General features: G+C 36.1%; 1 protein-coding gene across 1 annotated transcript in view; it reads left to right on the forward strand.

The window, feature by feature from the left end:
* ADGRV1 (adhesion G protein-coupled receptor V1) overlaps nucleotides 1–25143 on the forward strand; it is a 223856-nt gene that overhangs the window by 86051 nt on the left and 112662 nt on the right. The window contains exons 53-74 of the mRNA XM_066182497.1: nucleotides 824–970; nucleotides 3214–3469; nucleotides 6039–6247; nucleotides 6949–7122; nucleotides 7525–7707; nucleotides 8429–8608; nucleotides 9247–9411; nucleotides 10654–10771; nucleotides 11058–11181; nucleotides 12321–12459; nucleotides 12598–12783; nucleotides 13038–13270; nucleotides 13783–13931; nucleotides 14025–14226; nucleotides 14765–14981; nucleotides 16079–16318; nucleotides 17433–17582; nucleotides 18427–18900; nucleotides 19658–19801; nucleotides 21061–21232; nucleotides 21607–21742; nucleotides 23362–24209. Of these exons, the coding sequence (XP_066038594.1) occupies nucleotides 824–970; nucleotides 3214–3469; nucleotides 6039–6247; nucleotides 6949–7122; nucleotides 7525–7707; nucleotides 8429–8608; nucleotides 9247–9411; nucleotides 10654–10771; nucleotides 11058–11181; nucleotides 12321–12459; nucleotides 12598–12783; nucleotides 13038–13270; nucleotides 13783–13931; nucleotides 14025–14226; nucleotides 14765–14981; nucleotides 16079–16318; nucleotides 17433–17582; nucleotides 18427–18900; nucleotides 19658–19801; nucleotides 21061–21232; nucleotides 21607–21742; nucleotides 23362–24209 (4846 nt within the window). The remainder of the gene's footprint in view (nucleotides 1–823; nucleotides 971–3213; nucleotides 3470–6038; nucleotides 6248–6948; nucleotides 7123–7524; nucleotides 7708–8428; nucleotides 8609–9246; nucleotides 9412–10653; nucleotides 10772–11057; nucleotides 11182–12320; nucleotides 12460–12597; nucleotides 12784–13037; nucleotides 13271–13782; nucleotides 13932–14024; nucleotides 14227–14764; nucleotides 14982–16078; nucleotides 16319–17432; nucleotides 17583–18426; nucleotides 18901–19657; nucleotides 19802–21060; nucleotides 21233–21606; nucleotides 21743–23361; nucleotides 24210–25143) is intronic.

Genomic DNA, 25143 nt, shown 5'->3' on the forward strand with positions numbered 1-25143 from the left:
TTTGACTTCCATTTAGCATTATTACTTACGTATAGATGACAGACAATAGAAACTCAGTTTCAGTCTGTCACTATTGTAGAGTTTTTATTATCCCTTTACATTTAGAACAACACATTAGTTTATCAGTTTCATTTTACAGCAACCTAAAAAATTAGTTTTCAGATGGCATATATAATAACATCATAGTTTCTACTAATTGGTTAATCAAGGGAATTAAGTAAAGATTCTTCTCCTCTAAAACATTCCTGCCAAAGGATGAGCCCATCTGCCTGAATAAAATAAAAAATTTGCAGAAAATGTCAGACTGAAAGTATTATTTGGAGTTGTGATTCTTAAATCATCAAATATTGTAGAAGTTATGTGGACAGTACTAAATGCGTAATGAAGATATAAAACACCCAAGAATCATCCCTGAAATGAAACATTGCATAAGAACTTGTGTGAGGAGGATGATTAATAGTAAAAGTAACAGCAGTAAAAATATGTTTGTCTTGAAAGTCTACATGTTTGTTATCTGCTTCACATGATTTGGACGTAAGATGCTGTATTAAAAAAAAAAGCAACAAAAACAAAAACAAAAAACATTGAATTTTTTGCCTAGGATGAAGAGGTCTGACATTTCAAATTCTTATGTTCTTGAAATTTGAGCCTCTTGAGTATTAAGATATATAAAATTTAATCAATAGACATGCATTTAGCTGCTTAAGAGCAGAATAATTTATTGATGCCTCATGTCTTTGGCCCCCTTTGAATACCCTATTCCCTAAAGAAACTTTTCTTTCTAAGAAATAATGCTTTGTTTCTGCTGCTGTATGTTTTCCAGAGTTCTTTATTTAAGCAAATTGAAGAAATGGAACAGGACAGCTTGATCACCCTAAATATTGAACGTTTAGTAGGAACATATGGACGAGTTACAGTAGAGTGGATCACTAATGGGAGCATAAGTGATGTATTTCCAGCTTCAGGAATGGTATTTAATAATATCACTGTTATTGGGGAAGCACTGACTGTTTTGTTTCAGACAATGGATAAAGATGTACTGAGTGAGAGGAACACTACATGTTAGATTACCCCACTTCTCTGTTAATCCCTGCTTCCTGGTCCTTTCCTGTGATTCTATCAGTTTCTGCTTCTGGCTGGCACATAATACAGCAATATCACTCTAACACTTCTAGAACCTGATATTGCAATGCTGTCCAGGCGCTGGAAATGTGTATTTGTAGTATCCTATTCCCATCTTCCTTTCTTCCTGCTGTGAGATTCAGCTACTATTTACATGGCAATTTGGGGGTGTTTACTTTTTGTCCTGACCTTCTCAATACAATGGAGAACTTAAGTGGCCTAGCAGAATAAAACAAGTCCCAGTTTTTTATGTTTCTGAGACTTTTAGATTCCCGGCCATGTTAAAACCCAGTTTTTTTCCTGTGGCCAAAGCTCTTTATATGTGTTAGGACTAGCAGGATCCAGTTTCTGTAAATCAAAGTCCTCCATCTTGTGGCTGTCTATAGCAGACACAAACCAGAAGAAAAATGAAGAGAAAAATAGATGGACTGGAAATCAAGGATGCCAAAACAATCATGCTGAAGTTTCTAGACTACTTCTTGAGCATTCCAGCTACATACCATGGGAGTACACTGCATAGCTTTGCCGGCAAGGAGAGCCAGAAAGGTGTATTAAGTGGAAATTTCTGTTTGTCCTCCACCTTATGTGTAGCCTAAGTGTTTATTAGACATATCTTCCTTGTTGAGAGACACCTAATCAAGTGGCAGGCCCTTTGAATTTAAAAATAAAAGTATAGGTAGACAAAGCTTATATCAATCATTTTATCTGAAGAAGAAGAAAAAAAGAAGTTGAGTAGCCATTTCTTTACATAGCAATGATTTAAATCTATAGTAAATGTTCATCCTTCTTTTGACATGGATATATGTGGTGTGTTGACCTTAGCTGTCTAAAAATCCCGAACTAGTTCTTTCTTACACCCCCATATGAGCAGGATGAGGAGAAAATGATGTGAAAAATCTTGAGATAAAGGCTGTGTAATAAGAAAAGAAAAAGCCATTGTCTACCTGGATTTCTCCAAGGTTTTTGATGCAGTTTGCCCTAGCCTTCTTCTAAATAAACTAATGTGTCATTGCTGCCCCCAGGGAATGGTGGTAAAAAGCTCCTTTTCAGACTGACAGCCTGTCACAAGTGTGGTCACTCAAGGATCAATATTGGGCCCAACAGTGTTTAATATCCTCATAAGTGATGTGGGTCATGAGATCAGGTGTACTCTGATGAAGTTTCATGATGATACCAAACTAAGTGAGGAAGTGGACACTTTGGAGAGCCACCCAGCAGCAAGTCCTGGAAGATTCATCAGAAAGAAATGATGTACTACAGAAAACATAATCCAGGACTGCAGCACCCACTGGCATTTATCGTGACTAGGGATTAGCTCCAGGGAAAGGGACCTGGGGATCCTGCTGGTTGATAAGCTCAATATAAGTGAACACTGAGGGAATCTACCAAGATGTTTCTGGTAGATTCTGCGTCAACAAGGCCACTCCCAGCAGAGATGAAGCAGTCATTAGCCCACTCTGCTGAATACTTTTTGGGTTACAGCTGGAATTCTGTGTACAGTTTTGGTCCCTGTTATGGAAAATAGATATGGGCAGGCTCATGGGGGTCTAGAGCTGGCCACAAATGTGGTCAGAGAACTGGGAAGCCTGTCATATGAGGGAAGGCTGAGAGAACTCTTCAACCTTGATGTGGAGACCTTATGTTCAGACCATGTTTCAGTATTTAAAAGGTGACTCCAAAGGAGGAGACTTACATTTTGCAAGGTGTCACATTGAAATGACAAGGGGTAATGGATGCAAGTTATTCCTGGGGAGATTCTCATTGGACATAAGAGGAAAATTTTTCACCATGAGAAAAATCATCCATTGGAATAATCCTCCCAGGAGAGTTGAGGACTTCCCAATCTGCCACTTTTAAGATTGAGTAGGACAGGATGCTGGGCCATCTTGTTTAGACTGTGGTATTGCCAAGAAAGACTGGGCCAGATAATCCTTGTGGTCCCTTCCAACCTCGTATTCTATAATTCTATAAGATATGTATGTGTGTATGTATATGCATTTTATAACTGATAGAGTTTATAGAATAAAACTCTAAGTTTAACAATGCTGACAAGAAATTTGACTTTTTCCTCTTCTCCCTCTAAAACTTTAGATTACATTTTCAGAAGGTCAGGCCCTGTCTACAATCACCCTGACAGTCCTCGCAGACAGTGTTGCAGAACTTTCAGAGGCAGTGGAAATCACACTCACCCGTGTTACCACTGTGGATGTTGAAGATACCACAAAAGGAGCTATCATTGATCCTGAAAGGGCAAGAGCTGTACTTAGCATTTTACCCAGTGACTCTCCACATGGTGTGATTGCATGGCATATCGAGTCTCTCTTTGTTAAAATTACAGAGCCAGAAGGTAAGTCTATTTCTTGATTCTTAGGAAAGAATGTATGTTTTCTCAAAGTCAGCATTGTTGAACTTATAATGCTGGTTACACACACACACACATATATATATGGATGGATATATATGTATATATTATAGATATATGTATGTCAGAAGGTTTTTATCAAAATTTAGCATAAATATCCCTTAAAGTATGTTACTATGCTGGATTTCACGTTGCATACATCAATATTCCTCAGCCATTCTAGTTTGAGAGGTAAGGCAAATCACTAATGGAAAAAAAAACCCCTTCTGTTTATATAGAAAGCAGAAGTTGCCCATTTAAAGGGATTTCTATATTATTTAAAATAATTTACATAGAAAGACTTTCCTCTTGAAGTGGCTCAGAAAGGGAAGCTTTTTGCTCAGATGACTAGGGGAAGGAAGACCAGGAGTGAATTCCACTTCAGGAATTTGGTTTTCCTTCCAAGCACCAGTTGAAAAGGATCTCCCCGGCAGTTGGCCAGAGGGGAATTGCCATGATGCTCTGGTTTCTTCCCTCTCTCCTGACTCGGAGAGCTAGCTGGCAGTCTTTGGGGCTCTTCCCACAGCTACATGATGTGCTATTCGTACTTTAACAACCCATTTAGGATTTTCTAATGATTTAATATTTTGTCCATATTAATAAATTAGATATACAAAAAATACTTTTTCCATCAGAGTATATTATCACAGGTAAAACATTCTAGCATGTCTATTTTCAGGTGTATTGTTGTTGGTTGCTCCTTTTTTAGCAAGGAAGTAATGTAATGTTTTGATTTCTTACAAATTATAAACATTTATACTTTGAAGTTAGGATTGAAGGAAGGTTCCTAGCTTCCGCTGGTTGCACAGTTTTTATTTTTTTTCCAGTTTTTAACTGTTGTATATTTAATGAATTATACACAAGTGCTATCTATGAAATAATATCTGGTTAAAATAACAGGTTTGAAGTACACACCTGTTTACATTTTATCTGTTTCTATTTCTCCAGTAATAAATGCACCACTTTTAGCCAGATAATGTGTTTCATCATTTATTGGATAAAATTACAGATCTACTTTCCCAAAAGGGTGCTGAGCCTGACTGATACAAGTCTATTTAACTTCTTCAGTATTTGAGTTAAAGAAACGTGATGTTTACAGCCAGAATGACTGCCTTCAATACCACTTTCTGTGTTAGAATCTATAGTGATGGCCTAGGCATGAAAGGCCAGGCAAATTATTGAGATGGAAGTTTTGAAGGATAACTGAATAAAAGTAGAAGTGTTGAAGTAATAATTTGTGTAACACACATATAAAACGGTAGATATTCCAAATCTTATTCTTCTTCTAGATCCGGTTTTTAAATGTATGGTGCCTCTAGATGTGGGTACTGTTTTGTGTGTTCACACCAGCTGTGTGTGCTCATCTGCTTAAGCCCTGGAATTATCCAAGGGCTGTTGTGTCTCTGAGCAGAATTGAAGTGGGCTCTAGCAAGCAGCTCCAGTCGTTAGGTGAGCTGAAAATCAAGCAGACCTAGAGTTAAAATAGGGCTTTCATAGGGCTCCATCCTAGTCTCAGTTCTCTTCAACATCTTTGTGGACAACTTGGATGCAGAACTCTTAGGAATAGAATACTAAGTTAGCTGACAACATTAAATTGGGAGGAGCTGTTGTCTCCCTTGAGGTCAGAGAGGCCCTGAAGAGGCCTCAACAAATTAGTGACCTTGACAAATTAGACAGCTGGGAAATCACCAGCTGTATGATGTTCAGCAAGGGAAAGTGTTGGATTCTGCTCCTGGGATGGAGCAACCCTGGATGCGTGGTCAGAATGGGGAATGAGGCTGGAAAGCAGTGCCATGGAAAGGGACCTGGGGGTCCTGGTCACTGGTAAGTTGAACATGAGCCAGCAGTGCCCTGGCAGCCAGGAGGGCCAAGCGTGTCCTGGGGAGCATTGGGGACAGCATCGCCAGCCGTACAAGGGAGGGGACTGTCCCACTCTGTTCTGAGTTGGGGCAGCCTCACCTCAGTGCTGGGGGCAGTTTTGGGAAACACAGTATAAGAAAGATATTAAACTATTAGACAGCTTGTAGAGGAGGGCCGTGAGAATGGTGAAGGCCTTGAGGGGAAGCTGTATGTGGAGTAGCTGAGGTCATTTGGTCTGTTCAACCTGGACAGGAGGAGACTGAGGGGGGACCTCATCACAGTTACAATTTCCTTGTGAGGGGAAGAGGAGGGACAGGCCCTGATTGCTGCACTCTGTGGTGTCCAGTGACAGGACTCGAGTAAATTGCATGAAGCTGAGTTCAGGCAGATTTAGGTTGGATTTCAGGAAAAGGTTTTTTACCTAGAGCGTGGCTGAGCAGCAGAACAGAGTCCTCAGGGAAGTGGTCACAGCACCAGCCTGACAGAGTTTCAGGAAGTGTTTGAACAATTCTCCAAGGCACATGGTGTCATTCTTGGAGTGTCCTGTGCAGGGCCAGGATTTGGACTCCAATGATCCTGATGGGTCCCTTCCAGCTCAGCGTATTCATATTGTAAAACAATCATATCTTGATTTTCTTCCCTCTCCTTTCTATAGGGCAGGAGAATTCAACTATTGTTACTCTACAAATTGTTCGAGAACAAGGATTTGTCGGAGATCTTGCGGTTCAGTTGAGCACTGCATCAAACTTTGAACTCCCCCCCTCCAACCAAGCAACAGAAAATGAGGATTATATACTGGAAAAGAAAACAGTCATTATGGCAGAGAATGCAACAACAGCTTCTGTCATAGTCACTATTTTGCCTGTGAGTAGCCTAACAACTTCTTTAGCTATTAATATCCTTTAAGGAAATGCAAATGGTACTGTTTTTATACTGGTAGTGTGACTTAACATTCTAGAAATGGCTGTGCTGGGACCCTTGCAGCAACTTCTTTAAAAAAAAAAAACTTGCATACTCATCACTGCGTATGAGCCAAATTCTTTGTTTTATTATAGTCCCAAAATTTACTTATAATAACGAAAAAGGAAAAATGATTATGTATATTCTTTAAATATATTTAGAATCAAGATACTGATTTCCAAGTCATGGCTTGGTTTCTGAGAGCTGGCTGATATTCTTCTAGGTAGCAGTAACAGGTGGCAGCCAGCACTGCTTTCCACTGTTTTTGCACATCGGGAATCTGACTTGTCAGCTTCTATTTCAAAATCTCAGCAAATGTAGTCTTTTTCATCCTTCATATGGTATGAAGCAAGGGATTGGTTATATGGTCCCAAATGCTGAGAAGTTTTGAACAGTAAATAACCTACCAGTAGTCAAGTCTATTATAAGCTTGCAATGTATCATAAAAAAACCCCCCCAAAAAACAGCAACAACTACAAAAAAAACAACAAGCAAACAAACAAACAAACAACCCCCCAAAAAAACCAACCCCCCCCCCCCCCCCAAAAAAAACCCAAAACAAAAAAAAAAACCAAACAAAAACAAAACCACAACTTTTTTTTCAGGACAATATTCCAGAATTACAGGAAGGATTTATAATCAATATTACTGATGTTCAACTGATGACTTCTTCCTCTGGAGGTCAGCCAAGTGTGAAGAGGCTTGGATTACAAATAGCTGAAATAACAATTGAAGAAAATGATGATGTCAGAGGAATATTTAATTTTAATGTTACAAAGGTAAATAAGTCTGAATGAAAAACATGTAAAGTGGCATTCAAGCAAAACAGTCTGATTTCTCAGAAACTTATGAAAATGTTCTGATAAGCTTTATAATACTAAATTGTTCTGGATAAAATGGCCAGATGCCAGACAAACACCTCTTTCTTAAGAGGTTCATCACAAATAATACACAAAATTTATTATGGAGCTGGCAGTACTGAAACCAGTGTCATAAAAAGGGATCTCAGGAGGTCATCTAATCCAGATTTTTATTCAGAGCAAGGTCAATGCTAAGGCCATACCATTTTACAAGTAGTTATGTATTTCTTAATTTATTTTTAACTGCAAGTCAACTTGAAAAAAAAAGAAAAAAAGAAAAAGTTTGTTGAGACACTCTGCAGTTTCTTTTTGAATGTACAGGATATCACTGGAGCTGCTGTTGGTTATGAGGTACCAGCACCACAGAATGTACTAAAACTCCCAGTTGTTCGTCAGGCTGGGAGGTGTGGGTCAGCAACTTTGTACTGGGAAGCCATTCATTCAACTGCCAGCTTTGAGGACTTCACACCATCATTTGGAAACCTTACATTTGCAGATGGGCAGGTATTCACTTGCTGAATGTTTGCCTGACTTTGGGTTACCAGTTTAAGATTTTTTGTATGTTTTCCTCAAGCAGAATTTTCACTGAAAATGTATTATTTATGGCCTTATGCATATGAATGATACTCCCAGCTTCTTTAACATGGAAAACCAGAATATTCATAAGCAATGACCAAAGAGGCTTGTGTGTCTTTGATACTTTGGCAAGTGAGAACATAACTTCTAATACTAAACCCAGTTACACGGAAAATTTGTAGCGGAATCCATCTTCACTATAAATTCTCAGAATAAGTCTATGTGTTTTCTTAGCTGTGTTCTACACATAATTTTAAATTTCATGCTATACCTGGGAATACTTAGTGTGCACAAGGGATTTTGATTTTAAGTGACTATAGACTGTCTTTGGCAAAGGGAAGGTTATATATAGTATGCAGAATTTTGACTGAATATTGACAATATTATCAATATTCACTTTCTACTGAGTACCAGTGCAGAACAGTCTGCTGGTTTTAACAAATAAGATTTACATTGACGGGTTTAAAAAACACTACTGAAATTGTATCTTCTTATTATTATAAATAAACAAGCATAGGAAGAAAAATGAACAAGTGAGCAATATCTGTTTTTTATTACTAGATACAATTTGCCTATTTAAATTTTTTTCAAGCAATTCGCAGAATATTATAAATGAAGCTTTGTTGCCTTTTTTTTAACATTTCTACAGGCTACAGGAGAAATAGAAATCACAATCATAGATGACAGTGAAGCTGAATTCCTTGAGATATTCAAAATTGCCCTGGTGAGGGTAACAGGTGGTGCAAGACTTGGGAATGACACTCTGGTAACTGTCGCAATTCCACCAAATGATTCCCCTGTTGGGGTATTTGGGTTTGAAGAAAAGAAGGTGAGTTTGATTTAGGTTGCACTCATTTCTGCTACAGTTGGAGAGTGGCTTCGTGTCACTAGCATATAGCTGAATTTTGTAAGCCTTCACTGCAGTGGAAGACATGATTTCATTGAAATTATATTAGTGCCTGTCTTCATCTAGCCATGTAGGATGGTAGTAACAGTGAAAGTGCTGCTACATAAATATAGATTTCTCCACGACTGAATCAATTTAATTCACTAAACTAATAATTCAGGACATCCTAGGTAGGATTTTTGATGGTCTACAAATTAATCTGTATTACCAAAAGTAAAATTTGGGAAGAAATTACAAAGCATATCTCATCTTAGTTTTTGCAGTGCTTCTGCTCTCCATTTGGCTGGTGCTGAGCCTGCTGGTGACAATGTCTGTAATTGTTTTGAACCGTAGAGTGTACAGAAATCACTTGAGTAACTAATCCTTGCTAGCAGAATTCAACACACTCCTCACACCTGATGGGTTCCTGTTCATGTTCACTCCTGTTGTTCAGAATTGTCCTTGATAATGTTTTCTGTTGTTTATCTCAAAAATGTATCCATGTCATTTGACATTATCAATGCGGCTTTTGACTTTTTCAATGCAGTCTTTTCCACATTCTCCTTCACTTTCTCCATCAGGTAACTGTGAAGGAACCTCAGACACCTGATGACTCTGCTGCAGTTGTTTTGCTCAATGTAAGTCGAAGTCAGGGAGGACGAGGAGCAGTTACCGTGTTATGGATTCTCGAGGAAGCAGCCAGATATGATCTGACCCCTCTAAATGGTACCCTTCATTTCAGTGAGGTATTTCAGACATTGCAATAACTTATTTACTATTAGATTTAGAAATACTTTCTTCTACTTGTGTGTATTTGTATGGTTGTTGTTACATGTTTTTAGAAGTAGGGGTTACTAAGTATTATACACTAGAAAAACATTGGTTTGAACTGCTGGGGTTAGCAGTATTCAGGCTTCTTTCAAGCTGTAAAGGAAAGCTGACATGCTCTTTTAATGCAGCATAATGTATTCATCAGGAAGGTAGCTCTTCAAATCTCCACCATTTTTACAATTAAGAAAGAGGAATTTAATGTAAATAATGTTTACAGAAACACTTAATCCACTACAGTATCAGGCATCTTAAAAAGAAAATTCATACTGAAAGGATGAGGAAGAAAAATGAATGCTCAAAATCTGCCGATAAAAAAAACTCCAAAACCCACCTTAATAACTTTCAAACTAGACAGTGTTATTTAATTTGTATTTCATGGCAGGTTAGAACTCTGAAGTTGAAATTAAAGTATCTGATACTGATCCTATGTTGATATTGGTATTTTACAGTCTACTCAAAAGATTTAATAAAGAAAAGTATTTTAACAGAGCATATTCTATTTTCTCTTGGTACAAGCTTGTTTTTCCTTAAATAAATAGGCATGTTGGTTGTTTTACTTTGAGTCAGCTGGAAAATAGATTTTTTTTTTCTGGTAAAACCATCAGTATTTGGCTGCCCTTTCTCTACTGGTAGACTTTGACATTTTGTCCTGAACTTCTGTATGTGCTGAAGTATAAGCATACAACTATGCATGCATGGTATACTAAATTTATATGTGTGTTCGCCACTTCCCACTGACAAAAATGTGGATTAGGCAGAAATTAGACTAATATATCTAATCTTAATAATGCGTTAATCCTTAGAATATGTGTGTGCTATTGATTATGCAGTTCTGGTATAGAAAGTTTCTTCTAAGTTGAAAACATCTATGTGAAAACAACTTCAAAAGAATTTCAATCTTTATTTAGTTGAAAAGAGTGAGGGTCTTTTTAGGGTGGCACCCAGTGTTTGTGAGACAATTTTTTATTGTTTATTAATCTGTGAGAGGAAATTTCAGCCAGATCAGATATCCGATATTTAAAAAATACTGGAGAATATATCAAGCATTCTTCACACTTGATATGTTAAAAAAAAAAAAAAAGGTTGGTTTTAATACTGTGTTTTGTTTGATTTAATTTAAAATATATCCATGTGTTTCTGGTCTTTCCGTGATGCAGACTGAGTTCCAGAAGCTGATTATCTTACACGCAATACAAGATGGTCTGCTGGAGGGAAATGAAACATTTACCATTCAGCTAGTCTCTACTGGTGATGCAGAGATATCCCCTGTAGATGGTAAAGAGTTAATTCAGTATCTTCCAGTTTTTGATATTCTATATGAAAATTATTCTAAGTCTGTGCATATTATTTTAGTCTCCAGTGCTTAAGTATTTTGTGTGCAGCTAGTTGGTCACAATTTTGAATGTCAGGTTTTTCCCTAAGTCTCTTGTCTGAAGAAGTCAAAGAGAGTTCCATAGGCCCTCTATAAAGCTGATGTTTAACCACTCATGTCACAAAATTTACCAAGCGTGGCTCATTGCTTAATTTTCACTTACCATGGGAAGCATTGTTCTCTTCATAGGTGTTGCAACCATCGTTATTATGGGAGATGAAGGAGCTTCTGGGGTGGTTGGGATAGCCCATTCATCCAAGCACATTTTGATTGGAGAACCTTCAGGAAATTATAATGGAACTGCTCTTATTAGGTGAGTACAAATCTCATTTTTTCCAAGAAAGAACAGCAGCCCATATTCAAAAGCTGTAAGACTCCGCATTTGGTGAGAATTTATTGAGTACTGCCTTTTATCATAATTTCTATAATCAGAACTATTTTAAAAACTAGGCAATTGGTTTTAAGGAAGTGCAGAATATACCATGTGTATGTTGTTTCAGTGTTAATGGGGAGGTCCAAATATTCCTCTCTGTTTTAAAGTTGTTTACAAAATCGATGCACCAAAGGAAAGATGATCTTAATCAAAGGAAAAGGGTAAGGAAATGTGACATTTGAAGGTGCTTTGTGCTTTCTAGAATTTGATTCAGGATTTGTGCCTGAATAGTATTTCAGCAAATTGTTATGTTCTAGCATAAACAATATGGGAACGGGGTTTTTGGTGGAAACAAGATGCAATTGTTTTTATTCAGTCAACTGAAAACAGAATGAAGTGTTTTAGATTCTTAGAGGAATCTTCTAAGAGCATTGGAAAAAAGAGAATATGACACTTCCAGAAAATCTAAAGCAACAGAACAGCTTTTGGTACTGGCCCAAGAAGCCCAACAAAACGATGCTTTGTGCAAATAGTTTAAGATTGAGTTATGTGCAGAATGTGCAGACATATCTTTGCTGTGACTTATTTCACCGAGCCTAATGTTATTAGTAGGGTTTTAGACAAGTAGCAGCTAGAACATACCTCGGAAAATCTCAAAGGAGTATTCTAGTATCCATCATCTGCCTTATAGATCAAATTGCCCCTGGCATTACCCTGACATCCAACTTCCGTTCTCTTTTGCATATTTATCTCTAGAAAAGCAGAATAGAACCAAGAGAAATCAGTTTTCATATCCTATCTTTGGGCTACACATGGAAAGAAACTTGAAAGACCTCTTGGTAAAAGTACAGCTTGAGATGCCTCCCAACACAGAGAAATAAAAGAGAACTTCAGAGATAATCTGAAAATTCCTGAGAAGGGAATTCTCATGTTCTTAAGTGATTAAGTACATTGAAACTCACGCTTTCATAATGCTGATAACATTTCCTCCATGCACAACAGTATAATATACTATCTATGTATTGGATATTAAATACTAAAGGTAAAAATGAAATCTGTGTTTGTGTCCTTACCTGCAGCCTGGTGCGTGGCCCAGGGATTTTTGGGGAGATCATAATATATTGGAATATAACACCTCCTCATCAGACAGAATTTATTGAGGTATCGGGGACCTTGACCATGCAAGATAGGCAGTCTGCAGGAGTTGTTCTAATACAGGTATATGAGAGATCTGATACCAGTAGCTGTTTAAAGTGCTTTCTTTTATTTTCTTAGGATCTTAGCTAGAAATTAGTTATATGTCTCTCCCTGGAAATGGTTTAAGTCCTTTTGGCTGTTGTTGGTTCTTTTCTGTAGGCTGTAGATGACAACTGTCCTGAGGAGAAGCATTACTACCAGTTTCAACTAACCAGAATCAGTGATGGAGGACTCATAAATGAATCTAGCAGCACAGCAAATATTACCATGGCTGCCAGTGATTATCCGTATGGAGAGTTTACATTTTCCCATGAATTACTGCAAACAGCAGAAGACGAAAAATGGGTATTAAAATTCTTTCTTATGTAAAATTACTGGTATATATCAACATTGTTGCTAGAATTATGTTCGACTTTTGAAAAAAATAGTCCCTAAAATGACTGAGGCTATCTGCTAAAATACATATACTCTGTACTTGATAAATCATATTGTTGTTACCTGACAGAACCATTGAAAAGATGCCTTTAGAGCATCTCTTAAAGGCAACTGTAACAAAAAAAGCGCACCATTTTAAAAAGAAAATATTCTCTTTCCCTCAGGTTAACATCACTGTTGTGCGTTCCAGGGGATCCTATGGCAGAGTGCGTCTTTGCTTTCAGATAATAAATGGGACTGCAGAGGAAGGAATGGATTTTACTCCAACAGTAAGGGAAATGGTGTTTGAACCAGAGGAGGAAAGTAAAATTATTTTGATTGAAATACAGGATGATGACATTCCTGAAGGTCCTGAAAACTTTTCATTGATGATTACTGAAGTGGAACTCCAAGGAAGGTAAAGTTAACATTTCCAGTTGAATTGTTACAAGCAGAAAAACAAACAAGAAAAACAAACTATATTTGGATTCTGATCTACCTGAATAAAGTCACTGCTAGACATTTCATCTGTTTTACTCTAAATTTTGTAAGACAGCTATAATTGTAATCATAATAAAAAATGGATGTATGGTAAACCCAATTATTTTAACTTTAGTATAAAGATGTTGCTGATTAAGATTTTTTAAAGCTTAAATGCATACATTAGATACAAATTTTTAAGTTGCAATAAATTTCAATAAAAAGATGAAATGAGAAAGAATAAATGAAAGAGAGAAATTTCTAGGAATAAACTACTATTCTTGCAAAAAGAATAATATGAAAAAATATGACAGAAAAATTTTTGATAATAACCCTCAGAAAATAAAGTTATTTGCAGTAATTGACAAATTGTTACACACACATCTTAATACTTTCACAAGAAGTTTAAAATGTATTTTTATGTTTGATTGTTTTTTATGTTCTTGCAAGTGGATTTGATTTTACTGTAAGAGAGAATGGCCTACAGGTGGATCAACCTCCAATAATAGGAAATATTTCCACAGTTTGGGTCACTATTGCAAAAAATGACAATGCTGAAGGTGTCATAGAATTTGATGTACAGTATGTCCTTCTAACAGGTAAGTTTACCTTAATTTCACACTATAGTGTAGAAGTTAAGGCTATGGCATGAATTCTGAAATAACCTAACTTCTCCTCAATTATTTTTATAGTGGAAGAGGATGCTGGATTAATCATGGTTCCTGTTTTGAGAAAGCATGGAACTTATGGCACTGTTACAGCTGATTTTCTTTCTCGAAGTATTTCTGCACTTCCTGATGGTGTTGACTATGTCGTTCATAATAATACTGTAATTTTTTATCATGGACAGAACCAGTCTTTTATTTATATCTCTATTATAAATGATGAAGAATGGTAACTAAATTTTCAGATATTCACCAATTTACTTCTGTTAAAGTCATTTTTAGCATGCACTAAAAAATCTACACATATGCATGTGTAGAGCTGGAATTGAAAAACAAATTTCTTCAGAGCTAAAAAATCACCTAAGGGAGAAAATCACTTAAAGGGGGGAAAAGAAGGTGTTATATTAGAATGTCATAGTTCTTGTTAAATAGTATGCAATCAAGTATGGTTTTTAATTACATTATGAGAAATATTGGTGTCAACAGTACTGCTATGAAGAGTAAAGTATTTTTCTGTGTTTTTAACTTCACACTAGTAGAAAATAGAATAATGATAGAATTTCAGAGTGATGATATCTGAAATATTTTTATTTCAGATATCACCATTTTATGCAAACAGAAGGAATCTTCTACATTGCACCAATGGAAATGATTTTTATCCCTTTAAACAGATCCAGTTAGATGCATGATTGAATTACTAGGTATGGTTTTAATTTTTTTTCTTTTCACTCAGATATCTGAGAATGTCTTTTTCTTTTTCTGTGCAGTGAATTTGCAGAACAATTTGAAATCCAGCTGACAGGAGCCACTGGTGGAGCAGTCCTGGGGCTCCACCTGTTAAGCCAGGTCACCATTGTGAAAAGTGACTCTCCCCAGGGCATGGTCCGGTTTCTCAACCAAAGCCAAATTATTCTTCCCAACCCTAATGCAACCACAACAGTGTCCCTGGTGTTGGAAAGGACTGGGCGGCTGGTGGAAGCAGAGGTGAGTCATGCCTATCAAAGACTCAAAGTTTTCCAGTGACTATGTAAAAAAACTCCTGCATTTTGCTTTCAGAGCTTTCTTAGTGACTGATTTCTAATAGTATCATTACAGCTTTTTATTAAACATGAATAGCAAATAGCTGCAGTTTAATATAAAATGTTGCTACCCTTTTAAAATCCTCTTTCTCCTTCTGCTTGCCTTCTTTTATTATGGTATTGTGTACATTGTTTTCAACTCACTCCTAATCCAACCAAAATTATAGTTAACTTCATTAACACTACTACTAGTTTAATTTAATTCAGGAAATTGCTTACTGTGACTTTTCTAGAGTATTTTTTTGCTTTGTACAGGCCACTTACAAAGTGAAGGTATAAATATAAGACATGGTGAGCCTTTCACAGTTTTGTCAAATAATTGGAAAATTTGCATTAAAAGCCATGAACTCCTCCACATTCTCTCAGTTTTTGACTTTTTCTAGAAGTCATTGGAGAAAGATGGAAAACACTTAAGTTGCCAAAATTATATTTGTGAAGTCCTGAATATGACCTCCTTAAAAGCAGTCTAATTTGTGGGAAGTGCTGGAAATGCTACAGCTTTTAATCAGGCTGAGGAAATATGAAGGATGCATAATTTTCTTCATAATCTGAAGGATTAAAAACTTTTATGATTAAAAATATTTGTCATTTTTAGACATGACATCACACTTCATGGGAAAATGGTTTTGATCATGAATACTCATGTGGGAAGTTTTGCAAAACAAGTCACGAAAGAGAAAAGAAATAGATACTGGCCTGTGTGATTCTTGCTAAATGCTAAAGAAATCTTAGTTTCTTTTCTATTACTAACATCTGGAATTTAATAAACTGGCATTGTGACTAACATTTTAAAATTTTCATTTATAAATTGTCATGTATGTTTAGGTTTTCAAAGGCTTCTATATTTTGCCCCATAGAATTAAATATGATTTTTTTTTGTATCCTGTATTAGCAGCAAAGATTTAAACATAGCTAAGTACTTTTGGTACTCTGTCACTTCTCCCCTTCGGATGCTGTTATAATACATCACCCCTCTAAATCTGAAACTTATCTCTTCCACAGATTAACTGGGACATTTTGGGACCCAATTCGGAAGACATTTTGTCTCCTCTGAATAGTGACATTGGTGACCCTGTGAATGGATCATTCTATTTTGAAGAAGGAGAAGGAGGTCTGAGAATGATTAATCTACAAATCTATCCTCATGAAGAAGTTGAAGTTCAGGAGACCTTCATTATTCGACTGAGCCTTTTGAAAGGTGAAACAGAAATAGATTCTAAGGCAAACAGCGTTACATTAATAGTAAGTTATTAGTGCTTCTCTTTTTTCAGAGTTTTTTGTTGATACTGGTATTTATCCTGCAAAGCTTTTAAAAATTAAACACAATGATTATTTAGTCATTTGGCTTTTGTGCCTTTGTACTATTTTGGTATATTATGTTCAATTCTGAAAGAAAAAGGGCAGAGAATCTATCAGTAAAAACTGGTATAAAGTGCTGAGCTGGCTCTCTTATTTGCAATTTTCTATGGCTCTCTTTGGAGAGAGCATGGATTGAGCCCACGTTTCTATATGTCAGTATGTTTGTCATCTGTTGTGGTTTAAACCCAGCTGGAAATTAAACTCCACTCAACTGCTTCCTTTTCCCTAAACCCTCTTGTGAAAGGGAGACAAAAAGCAGAGTTTCTAAGACAAGATAAGAATAATTTACCTGAAAACACCAATGAGATGAGAAACAAACAGTAGCAGCAGCAATATTAGTGACAAAGGTATACTATAGAGAGGGTGATTAACACACAAAAAGATGCTCTCCACCAAAGCTCCATTGAGACAAAGACAAAATGTCTTTTTCCCCTTTTTCAAGAGAAATACAGATATTTTTGAGTTATCAAAGACAAACCAGTGCTCCAGGGATACTGCAAATAAGGAAATATTTATAAAACTGCTGTAAGAAGCCCTCAAAAAATTCTCTTCTAGAAATTATATTCTTATTTTATTATCTGGTCTGTAAGGTGTTGATGGAATAGCTTTTACTTCCACAACCACCTTCAGGAAGACAGGTTACCCCAAATTCTTGTGGCAGCTAATGGTTCACACTGATGTGGATGAGCTCTCTTTCCCATGGTGCTGAGTTTGAAAACTGATAGTGTTGGAAGAGTTTCTGTGTAGTAGCTCAAGGTGCCTGAGCATTTCCTGCTTTAGAATCAAAATATTCAGATACAGCGTTTGAAATAAAATTATTTTTTTTGTTCTTGGACAGGGGAACTGAAAAAGGGACATTCAAAACTTTCTCTGCTGTTTTTAGAACCAACACATATGTGCCCCTGTAGCATCTAGCAGTGAAAATTTCAATCATTTGAGCAAGAATACAACTCCCAATACATTTTTAGTTTTTAAATGTTTGCTTACCTTTTTGCAGATAGAGAAGTTTGGTGATCCCAATGGAATCGTACAGTTTGCTCCTGAATCATTAACTGAGAATAACTATGCAGAACCCTCAGGAGACGAAGGGCCACAAAATATTACGCTGTCTGTCAAACGAATTCAAGGCATTCTGGGGAACATAACGGTATTCTCACTCTTTTCCTAATAAACAATTTTGTCTGAAATCATCTTCAGTGTCAATGTATGGAAAAATATCTCATTCTGTGCCTTGCAATTGCTTGTTTCTCGAATAAATTTTTTTAAATGTTGCCTTTTAGACTGAATTTAGGAAGGGCTTAGCCCTAGTACTTGTGGTTCGGAGAGTAAAATTCAGTCTTCCCTGGTCCAGGGGAAGAAAAAAAAAACATACTGCTGTACTGCTCTCACTTTCTCTCCCCATTTGCTTTTGATGGGAGAGCAGAAGAGACAATACTTTCATAGTGAGTTGTCTTTGATATATCATCACACTTTCTTAGACCGAATCAGACTTTTCTGAACCATCATGCACATTGTTTTTTACCTAAAGTTGTTTAGAAGTCAGCGTTTAACAGGAACTCATTTAATTTAAAGTAAATTGATCAATTGATAGAAACAATTAATAGAATCTTCTGTGTTTAATGAGAATTCTTCATTCTTTTCTTATGTGAGGAATATTGGAATCAGAAATAATAGCAAAGGTGGTTGGTGTGAAAATAGTAATACTTTTTGAAAAATGTTCATACATTCCACAGTTTTACATGAATTTTCTGAAAGTAGACAGAGGAAATATTTATATTCATAGCACTGTTAATGAAATAACACACAATCTTGAAAGACAGTCTGAGTGACAGGATATTGTTCCTATGCATACACAAAGCAATTCTTTTTTTACCCATTTAAAAGCAGTCTCTTCCATGTCCTGTCTATACTGTATCCTGAATATGCAAGTTTCTGACTTTAGAGGTAATTTTTCTTTCTTTAATATTTTGCATTTTCTATATTAATTTCAGGTTTACTGGGAAATATGTAGTGAATTTGACATCACAGGTGACTTTCTTGAGACAGAGGGATCTGTTCTCATTGCTGACCAGCAGAGTACAGCTGAGATAATTATCTATCTATTACCTGATGATGTTCCAGAACTGGATGAAAACTATGAGGTACGGCTGATTTCAGTGGAAGGTGGAGCAGATTTGGACCATGAGAAAGGAATTTCAAGGATCACAGTGTTTGCAAATGACGATCCTCATGGAGTGTTTGCCCTGTACTCTGACCAGCAGTCAGTACTGGTGGAAAGAGGCCAGGATCGATATGTTCAGATTAATGTGACTCGGCATGCTGGAGCATTTGGGGAAGTGACGGTCGAGTACTGTGTCACAGCCCTTCATGACGAAGCACTGATTGAACCCAAGAATGAGGTGGGAGTCCTCACAATAGAGGATGGTGCCAGCTTTGGAGTCAAAAGAGTGCCAATAAGCAACAAGGTGAGTATTACTCTTTTAGCTCCTATGATATCTATTGTTTCCATTTGTTTCATCACAATACAAATAAGCTATAAAACTCTCACTAGTGTCAATTGTGAAGAAGCAGAAAAGAGAGTTTTGGTGTCATGAATTTCCTCTTTATGGAGTAGAACTGGATTTTAAAATCACATTTTCTGATAGTAATTGCAAAATCACTGCTATGCATGGGTTCAAATACTTAATGTTTCCTTACATTGTTGTTTTGTGTTACTGTCAGTTCAATATCTTATTATTATATGTATGCAAACATTTTCTTAAGCTTCTTTTGGATTGTAAATAGTGATCTGTCATTTGTGGCCAATGAAGAAGATAAATGTACCTGCAGTTTTCTGTGTTTCCTTGTTGTTTGTTGTTATTATCAGTCTTACATGCATCTTTATATGATCTTACAACCATCTTAAATATTTTTAATCCTATGGATTAGAATCAAGCTAAGGCCCAATGTATCAGATACAACTTTTAAAAATGTCAGTGGTTGCTTTACAAACTCACATTCCAGCAAACTTCTGGCAGATTATTGATGGCTTTCACACTATTGATGGCTTAACTGTAATTCTTTGAGAAACATAATCAACAAAACAGTTGTCTTGAAAGTGCTGCTTTGGACGTAAGCAAACAAAATCTAAAGGGTTGTTTTGTTAATTATTTGAACTGTTGGATAACATGATTTTGGTGGAATTAAATTGCTACCTTTCTAATTAAATTCTCTTTCTCAAAGGCATTTATTCAACTGGGCTTGAATTTTACTCTGGAACTGACTAATGTAAGCCTGGTTAGGGGAAGTGCCAAGGATGTGCCCAAAATATTAGGAATAGCAAAGTCTGCTGTATTGCTTGTTCCTGAGGAAGCTGCCAATTCACAGGTCAGTACCCTGGTTGTGGTGTCATGTTCCTACCATAGAAGAAAGGTACACTTCACTACAGAAGATACCTGTTACAAGAACTCAGTGAAGTTTTCATTGTAATCAATATGACAGAAGAGATTTTTCCTGTTATTACTTTCACTGTATATTATTCTTTCCTTTGATACAAATTCTTATAGAAATATATTAATACAGTTGGAAAAAGCCTCTTCACTATAAAATTTAAGTTGTGTAAATATTTACATGAAATAGCAATTCTAAGACTTAAAAATAAGTAAATCTGGACTATGTTTCTGTAAGTACAGCAACCCCAAAGCAGATAAATAGCATGTATTCTGTATGATGTGCAAACAGCGATGGAATATATACTAGATGTTAATGCATATATCAGTATGCATATATCTGCAGATACCAGTAAATTTGGTAATCATTGAGTGATAATTTTTCCATTTGTCTTATTTTGTATGAGAGTGAGAAAAGATAATTTGCCTACTTTAGTATGGTGTATGTGCTGCCATTCCCTTTTTTTATGTCATGCAAAGGCATGATGAAGTTTTAATGCTTAAATGTTATTGAAGTTTTTACTTAATAATTTAAATTATCTTGAAGCATTGTTCTGGTTTTAATTTATGATGAAACTTAAGTCAAATAGACTTTCTGTACTTGTTTGTACACTGTTTACAGAGAGACCATTGTATACCATATATTGTCATATATCCATTTATAATTTATTTTAGAATATGCAAGTTATCTTCAACCCTATTTGCTGCTCAGAGAAAAAGAAAAGTAGATCACAGTAGCAAGAATAATTTTGTGAACAGTGTCATGGGGCAACAACTTACTTTTCACTGGATACACAATTAATAATCTATTTTAGACCTAATATATATATAGAGAGAGAGAGAGAGAGAGAGACAGAGTAGTGCAGTTACTACCTGTGGGCGATGAGGGCAGGCTTGATTTATTTAACTTCTAAACAAGAGACACAGATAGCTGTATTCATTGTTTTCAGTACTGAAATGTCACTCATACTTGTTCCTTTTCTCTGCAATCTGATTGCTGGAAATCTAAAGTTTGCAACTATTACTAAAGAGCTGTGAAGGAAATATTCATATGTCCATAGCTACATGCACATATATTTATCTATATGCATACATTCTTATTGTAAGATGACCTTTTTACAAAAGACACTATACTTTCACATATGTTATTGTCAATTTTTATTAAATTTTCTGATAAAATCTACTACGTTTCCACAGGTTGGCTTTGAATCTGTGATATTACGACTTACAAACATTGTTTCAGGGACAGGCCATGCTATCATAAGCAGAAGAGGAGTTTATGGCTCTGTAACAGTAAGCTGGATTTCAGAATGCCCACCAGACCTCGTAACTGACTCTGTTAAACTAGGCAATATTACTCCTCCATTTGGTGAGTAATTGCTGCAACAAATTATGTACAGCCACATGAGCAACAGCTATGGCAGTTGCATAAGTGATTATACCACCTTTTAGTTATTTGTAACTCTACATGTTTCCTTTATTAATGAAAAGTCATTGGAATGAAGTCACATGATCCAATTTTTATCTGTAAGGGACATATTTACTTTATGAGAAAACTTTTTTTTCACAGACACAATGCTATGCCTCTGAAGGACAGCTTTCTATAGGAAAAATCCTTATCATGAGGATTTCTTCACCTCAGTGGAGTGGAATTGTGACTTAAGTCCCTATGTCAGTGTATTTCCAGGTAAAAAGAGAATTCCTTTTTAGTCATTTTGACCCTCTCAATCATTCTTCTTTCAGGTACTGTTGTATTTTCCTCTGGGGAGGAAAGTAAAGTGATTTCATTTCAGGCTACTCCAAGCCTAAATAAACCTGAGACATTTGCCATCACTTTAACAGCAGTGTACAGCAATGTGTCTGGTGGGGCCCGCCTGAGGTAAGGATATTACACTTTTGAGTCGCACTGATGCTGTAAGAATTATGACATGTATAGAGGCATATAACTCATACAAATCCCTATTAAATTATAGATCGTTAACAAATTGTAGTTCCTTTTTTGATAATTTTCCATGTCTTACCTCACATAGAAACAAATGTCAGTACTGCAGATCGGACTGCCTGAAACTGAGGATTTTCTTCAATTCCAGTCTGTTTCTTGGCATTGGGATCTGAGGTGCCTAGAATGTTTCTAGAATGATGGAGATAGTTAGGAAAGACAGTTAGGTTGAAGAACCAAGATCAACAGTTTTAACCAGGAAGCTGAAGAATGAAACAAACTCTGTCAATTTTCAGTGTCCCTAGAAATCCATATTTATAAGATCTTAGATAAAAATATTATTTAAAATAAATCAAATGAAATAAGAAATGCTCTAAAAACACCCAATTTACATTAAACTCCCTTTTTATTCTGAAAAATTAAAACATTACATTCAATGTAGTTTTTCATCTCAGTTAAATTGTTATCTGTTCTTAAAACTATTTTCACTCTTTCTTATTGAAGATGAAAGTGTATAAAAAATGGGCATAGAGTGATGCCACATGGAGAAAGGTATTGGCTTCACCATGTTAAAATTCACTGGCAAATCTGAAGGAAGTCAGGAGTGAACCAGATGCCTAAATTCCTCAAAATGACCCTTTCTCCTAGGCTTGTCCATCCTATGGACTCCAGTCCTCAAGCACATATTTACTGTGCAAGTCAAATACCTTGAGTGTATGAGAATAACCTTTTCTTGAAAACTTCAGATGGCATCCCACGAGATGTAAACCTCACAATTACTTCGAAGGTTTTTTGGCTTCTTAAGTGTTGGAAGAGTCTCATCTGTTAGCCAAATCCACTCACTGTAATTGTGTCATTTGGCAGCCTCTGGCATTGAATAATGATTCACTTCTAGAGGGAAGTGAATGACACAAGATTTAGCAAAGCCAGTCTAATATTTTGTAATAAGAAGAGGATATATTTAATATGAACAAAGTAAAGTTTAAATTGATATCTATAACAAGACTCAGATCTGGGAAAAAAAGTACTTTGAGTAATATTGTAAAGAGGCAGTATTTCAAAACCTTACTGTATATTTTAAAATAACTTTCCATCCTGCTCTAGCTTTCTGGCTAAAACTGTAAACCTGCTAGCAGCTGTCTACTTCACAGCTTTCCCTTGGTACAGGAGGTTTGTTCAGTGTTTAAAACTGATAATACTTGTAGTGGCTATATTATATTCCTGTACTGTGTGCACAGTAGGAAGACCTACTTTCCTTTGCCTCTCCTATTTGTCAGGAAGACCATATTTTATGTATCATTTACTCAGTATCCTGTCCTGACTTAGGATGCATTAACCCGGTGGAGGGCTGCTCATTCCAAACATTACAAAAGCATTTTTAGGGTACCTCTTTATGTCTTGCTTAGTATGATTGCTCTTTCTTCCCTCTACTGTTATACATTTTTTAATCCACTTTCTTAGAGCCATCATTGATTGCTCACTGAAAATTATTATGCTTCATTGTTGTGATTTTTGTTATTTGTATTTCCTCTCTCAATGTGATATTGTTTCTTTTTCAGATCAGGATTTACGATAGCTAAAATTGAGCCAATGGGGATCTTCCAGTTTGATCTTAACTCAAGATCAGTTGCAGTTGAAGAAGATGTCCAGGTAGTCAGACTACATGTCCAAAGATTGTTTGGTTTTCAAAGTAATCTCACTAAACTGACATACCAGACCATTCCAGGAAGTGCCAAACCACTAGAAGACTTTATACCCGTCTATAATGGAGAGCTTATGTTTTTACATTTTCAGACAAATGCAGTGATAGAAATATCAATAATTGATGACACTGTGTCTGAAATACAAGAATGTTTTTTTGTAAATTTGAGTTCTGTGGAAATTCTGGATGTTCAACCTGCAAACCTTGACTGGAGTCCCCGTTTGAATCCAGTTTTCAGTGTTGCAACAGTTAATATCCTGCCTAATGATGTTCTTCATGGAATACTAAGTTTGGGGCCAGAGTTTATTTATATTGAAGAAGATACAAACAGCAATACTTCCAACACAGCAGTCCTTCAGATCAGAAGGACCAAGGGATTTACTGGTGATATTAAAATAACTGTGAAAACCTTTGGGGGACTGAGTGCACAGATTGGAGTAGATTTGTATCCTTTTGGAAATGTTTATGGAAAATCAAACTTCACATGGGCAATGGAAGGAGAAGATTTTGAAGAACAGACAATCTCTCTGACTTTGCTGGATGGAGAAAGTGAAAGCCAGGTGTCCATAAAAATTTTTGATGATGATGAGCCTGAAGGACAGGAATCATTTTATGTTTTCCTCTCAAATCCTGAATATGGAGCTCAGATTGTGGAAGGAAAGGATGAACATGGATTTGCTGCCTTTGCAACAGTAGTTATTGCAGGTAATATTATTTCCCCCAGGAAATGAGTAAATATACTTGAATTCAATAATGGTAAATAATTATATGTTCTCATAGCAATTTTCATGCAAAATTGGAATTCTATATGATAATAAACAGGGTATTCTATTCCCAAATCTAACATTTTCCAGATCAGAGGTAGCATCTAATACACAAAGCCCACTTAGCATCCCTTAGCAATGTAACTCAAAATACATCTGTAGGTGCGGCTTATCTCCGTTTTTGCCCTTTATGAAGAGAAAACACTGAGCATAAGTGTTTGTGTTGGAGATGGAGTAGCATTGTAGGCTCACTTGGTTTTTTGCCATTTTCCTTGTTCCAACCCTCCCTCCTGGGACATGAGATTCCCGTCTCTGTAGATCCATGACTTCCAAATTCAAAGAACAGGTGGGATACTTTATGATACAGACCTGTGACTATGAAAAGAGTTACCACTTGACTATGAAAAGAGTTACCACTTAACTTATGGTACAAAAATGAAAGTGTCCAATAGGAACCTGTTATGAAACTGCTGGGCTTTCATTGTTTGTTCTCAGTATTGTACAAATGATCCTTTCTCACAGTACTGTAGTGCTGCATTCAGACCAAAGTATTTTGTGTAATTGTAAATACTGACCACTTCTTGACAGTTTATGGCACAAAAAGATCACTGCCTTTTTCTTTCTTTCTAAAGACCAGATGATTTGTATTTTGCTACTTCAGGTACTTTGTTTTCTCAAGTTCCAGAATGTTTTAAGCTTCTTTTACTTTTTCTTTTACTTTTTCTTTTACTTTTTTTTCTTTTTTTTTTTCTTTTCCTTTTCCTAACAGTCTATGAAACATGATTTTGTAAAAGAAAATGTCATGGGGCATTTGAATACAGGAAGACATAGTTCCTACTGAGACCATAAGATTACTTAAAAGAGGAGAGACCTAA

The sequence above is a fragment of the Chamaea fasciata genome, unplaced genomic scaffold (assembly GCF_029207755.1).
Source record: "Chamaea fasciata isolate MVZ Bird 193981 ecotype frontalis unplaced genomic scaffold, bChaFas1.0.hap1 SCAF_4, whole genome shotgun sequence".
Lineage (NCBI taxonomy): Eukaryota > Metazoa > Chordata > Aves > Passeriformes > Sylviidae > Chamaea > Chamaea fasciata.